Below are 4,563 nucleotides of genomic sequence, written 5' to 3'. Positions count from 1 at the left end.
GATCGCCTGGGCCAGGAGTTCAAGACCAGCCTTGGTAACATAGCAAGACTCCTGTCTGAAATGAATGAATGAATTAGTTCATCATTGAGACCCTCCTCCCCACCAATATCTCCAACCAGCCCATATCTAGTGAGGGAATGGTAAAGAAACTCTCAGCTTGAAAGAAACTTCCCAACTTGAAGCCCAGTAGCTCACTGGCTACCTCTGCCCACCTTCCCTCCATCTGTGTCTTTGCCTGTATGTACTGTGGGTGGGATGAGCTTGGTGTGAGGGGAAAGCCAGCGCAGCAATAAGAGACCCAGACTAAGGGGTCAGATACTGTATTCTAGCTCAACCTCTACACCCTACTTCCCAGTGAACGTCAGGCTAGTTCCAGTCTGATTTGGGGCTTATCAGTGGAAAAGATGAAGCATGTGTCCCTCCAACCCACTCGTCCCCAAATTACAAGACACAAGACACATGTGGATCTGTCTATTAGAATGAGTTGTCGGAGGAACCCCAGGGGACCCTTCTTGGATCAGGAACCAATGTTCACGGTCCCAAAATTCCACGGGACGGAGCCCCAGCCTTCATGGCCACAGCATAGAACCTCACCACCTCCTCGTTGGGGTTGCCGTGGGCCGAGTCAAACCAGATCTGGATGCAGCGGCCACTCCCTCAGCTGTAGTCGCTGACCTTGTAGGAGTGACTCCAGAGGCCCTCACAAAGGGCGGCTGCAGTGGGGAAGTAGGACTCAAAGGTGCGGCAGAGGGCCCCGGCCGGACACATTAATCCCTGAGGGAGGAGACCATGAGACCCTTAGCTTTTGGGCCAGACCGCACCCCTCCCAACCCCAAAGCCCCACTCCCACTCCTCATCTGGTCTCCTCCCAGCCCTCACCTGAGGTCCAATTCCAGCCTTTGTGCCAGTTGCTCTTGCAGGTGTAGGAGGTGCGACAGTCCTCCCACCAGCGCTCGAGTCCTCTTTGCACAGGTGCGCGTTCAGGATGCGTTCTTTGCTCCAGCTCTGGTTGACCTGGGTGGGGAGGAGAGGGAAGGCTCCTGTCAGCCATGTATCTCAGCAGCTGCAGGCTTGAAGGGAACCAGAGCTGTGGGAGGGGGGAGGGCCTCCACCACCCTCAGACCCGAATTCCTGGACCAAACCCTCCCTGCAAGTGGCTGGCAGGCTCTGCCGTCTGCTGAGGGTGATGTTTGTGGGAACAGCACTCATACCTGCTGGATCCAGGGCCCCAGGTTGGGTGAGCACTCATAGAGACAGGTGTCCTGGATGAAGTGGCGCTTCCAGGCGGGCTCCATCCTGCCACAGTGCTCCCAGTTAAACTTGTACAGGCGGGAGGTGTCCTTGTGCAGCTCCTGGCTGGTGTTGGCCGTGCAGCAGGCATTCTTCCTCCAGGGACGGCACTGGGTGGGAAAGATACAGGACTGAGTCCCTCCCCACCACAGCCATTTCCTCCATATTCTGGATCCTCTGCCCCAGGTAGGGCATCCAGAGGAACACTTGCTGGGGAGGGCCATTGAGGAACCCCCACCTTGGGACAGAGGCAATTACAATATTGGTGCTTTTTTCACTGTTTATTTATTTAAGACAGGGTCTTGATCTGTTGACAAGGCTGGAGCACAGAGGTGTGATCATAGCTCACTGTAGCCTCTTCTTCCTGGGCTCAAACAATCCTCCCACCTCAGCTTCCAAGGAGCTGGGATTCAGGCACATGCTACCACCCCTGGCTAATTGAAAATATTTCTGTGGAGATGGGGTCTCACTATGTTGCCTGGGCTGGTCTCAAACTTCTTAGCTCAAGCAATCCTCTCATTTCAGTGTCTCAGATCCCATTAGAGGCATAAGCCACCATGCCTAGTTAATTTTGACTTTTAACAGAGGGTAATACAGGGGATATAGGAGGTGACGGGGAGCCACTGTCTGGGAGAGTAATTATTATTTGTACAGCTCTAACTGTTCAAAAAGTTATTTTATGTTATTCAGTATATTTATATTTTTCATTTTGCATCCAGCCAATATTAACTGAGTGCTTAATATACATCAGACACTGCTAGGTCCTAGGAACACTGCTGTGAACAGAACAAATAACATCTCTACCCTACCCTCAGGGAGGGTACGGTTTTAGTGGGTGGGAAGTCTGTGTGTACAGGGAAGACAAAGAACACTCTAGGCAGAAAGTCATAGGTGCAAAGTCCCTGAGGCTTTTGTACTTTATCTTCTCAACAACTCAGCACCAACCCTTAGCTCCATTTTTACAGTTTAAGTGACCTATACCCATGGTAAATAGTGGGCTTAAGATTTAGGCAGGGCACAGTGGCACACACCTGTAATCCCAGCATTTTGGGAGGCTGAGGCAGGCGGATCTCAAGGTCAGGATTTCGATACCAGCCTAGGCAATCTGGTGAAACCCCATCTTTACTAAAAATACGAAAATTAGCTGGGCATGGTAGCACACACCTGTAGTCCCAGCTACTCAGGAGGCTGAGGCAGAAGAATCGCTTGAACCTGGGAGGTGGAATTTGCAGTGAGCCTAGATCACTGCACTCCAGCCTGGGCGACAGAGTGAACTCCGTATGATAAGAAAAATGATTTAGCTCAGGACAGAGAGGAGAGGGATCTGGCCCCAGGTTGTGGTGGAGGGTGGAGGTCTGGCTTTCCCAGGGTCTGGAGGTCCAGGCAAGGAGACTCCAGATAGATACTGGGAGTGGTGTGGGAAGAGAAGATCTATAGCCTGCACGTAGGCCTGAACCTGGACTTGACTAAATGTAGGAAAGGCCATCCTAGAAAGGTAAATACAAGGAGGTAAGACAAGCAGAAATGGTGAAGATTTCTCTTTGGAAATCACTCTAGGCCAGGATTCAGGAAACCTGAGAAATCAGGAATCAATTGCTTAAAATTTCTGGGCTGAACCCTCGCACCTAGGGTCAAATGATGGCAGAGGTGTGACAGGCCTGAGCACCCAGGAGAAACAGTAAGGAAATCCATGGGAGTGGAGCCAGATCTACCTATCTCTCACACTCTGGGCCACACCTGGTGCTGGCTGACACACAACATGCTTCCCTGGCTGCCCGACTTCACACTTGCGTTTCCTTGCATCTCCAACTCTTGGTATCCCTGCAAGACCCCTTACACATCATGGGTCTTGGGGTTTGGCAGACATGGGTCTTGCCTGTCAGAGTCAGGAGTTTCTGCCTCTGAAAGGGTTAGTGAATACAGCTAGTGCTTGACTTACGACCACGATCAGCTCCGACAGACCGGTCATAACACGATTTGGTCGTAAGTTGAGTAGGCTATATGTACAGTACTGTGAAATGATATTATAAAAATCTTTAAGTCATATTTTATCATAATTTTATTATTGTTATATATCATAATTTTCTTTGTTCATTTTATGCCATTTGTATCATCTCTACACCATTTTGTTTCTTATTTTTACATTCGTCAGGTTTAAGTAAAACACTGCATTACCAGTAAAACTGGTTTAATATTTGCAAAACATACAAAATTACAAAATACAGGTACATATAAAAATGCAAAATACATGTGTAAAAAATACCATAGGAAACATTTTCCCAATTGTAAAACATATCAAAATATATAAACATGTATGAAACATTTTATTGGCCGCTGGTGCTTGGCTGTGGATCGTTGATGTCATCATCTGAGGCAGCAGTTGGGGTTACCGGAGTTGGTTTTTTTCATAAACATGGTGAGCTTTGTCTGAATTGTATGTTTCTTTTTTTTCTTCATAAATTTCATGATACGGACGGAACACATCATGCGCCATCCGTTCAATCCTTGCAAATTGTTCGATGTTTGGGTCCATTGCTTCGAAATGTATAAGAAGTTTATTGGGAGGGGTTTGATTAAAAATATCCAAGACACAAAACACAAATTGCTGTACCGAGTCTGGGATAACAGTTGAAATGGTGTACGCGGAGATGGTAGTGCTGCCGGAAGCTGGTCCGCACTGTCGTACGCCCAGATGGGCAACGTTTGCGCTGCCAGACGTGGAGCAGTCGTGGCTAGCGATTGTGGTCGTAAAGTCGAATGGTCATAAGTTGCACAGGTCGTAAGTCGATCAATACCTATATAATGGAAAGAACTCTCTGGCTATAGTAGGGGCTCTGCAAATATCATCACTCATATATTATATAGCTCAAAGCCCTGAGAATTATAGTCATCTATCTCCCTCAAAGGTCTACAACTACACCATTTTTTGGCAAAGAGGAGGTGCCCTAGGAGGTTCTGAAAAGTAAATGAAGCCGGGCGCGGTGGCTCAAGCCTGTAATCCCAGCACTGTGGGAGGCCGAGGCGGGTGGATCACGAGGTCAAGAGATCGAGACCATCCTGGTCAACATGGTGAAACCCCGTCTCTACTAAAACTACAAAAAATTAGCTGGGCATGGTGGCGCGTGCCTGTAATCCCAGCGACTCAGGAGGCTGGGGCAGGAGAATTGCCTGAACCCAGGAGGCGGAGGTTGCGGTGAGCCGAGATCGCGCCATTGCACTCCAGCCTGGGTAACAAGAGCGAAACTCCGTCTCAAAAAAAATAAATAAATAAAA

At 48.7% G+C, this 4,563-nt stretch overlaps 1 protein-coding gene across 1 annotated transcript in view; it reads right to left on the bottom strand.

Annotated features, from left to right (window-relative positions):
* Positions 1 to 466: 466 nt before the first annotated feature.
* LOC116537027 (folate receptor gamma-like) overlaps positions 467 to 4,563 on the bottom strand; it is a 5,902-nt gene continuing 1,805 nt past the window's right edge. The window contains exons 3-5 of the mRNA XM_032258981.1: positions 1,212 to 1,400; positions 880 to 1,014; positions 467 to 774 (exon numbers count right to left, since the gene is read on the bottom strand). Of these exons, the coding sequence (XP_032114872.1) occupies positions 658 to 774; positions 880 to 1,014; positions 1,212 to 1,400 (441 nt within the window). The 3' untranslated portion in view covers positions 467 to 657. The remainder of the gene's footprint in view (positions 775 to 879; positions 1,015 to 1,211; positions 1,401 to 4,563) is intronic.

The sequence above is a fragment of the Sapajus apella genome, unplaced genomic scaffold, assembly GCF_009761245.1.
Source record: "Sapajus apella isolate SASKATOON/1434 unplaced genomic scaffold, GSC_monkey_1.0 scaffold106, whole genome shotgun sequence".
NCBI classification, from domain to species: domain Eukaryota; kingdom Metazoa; phylum Chordata; class Mammalia; order Primates; family Cebidae; genus Sapajus; species Sapajus apella.
Note: the sequence above shows the minus strand (reverse complement) of the source record. Positions and strands in the feature narration are given on the sequence as shown.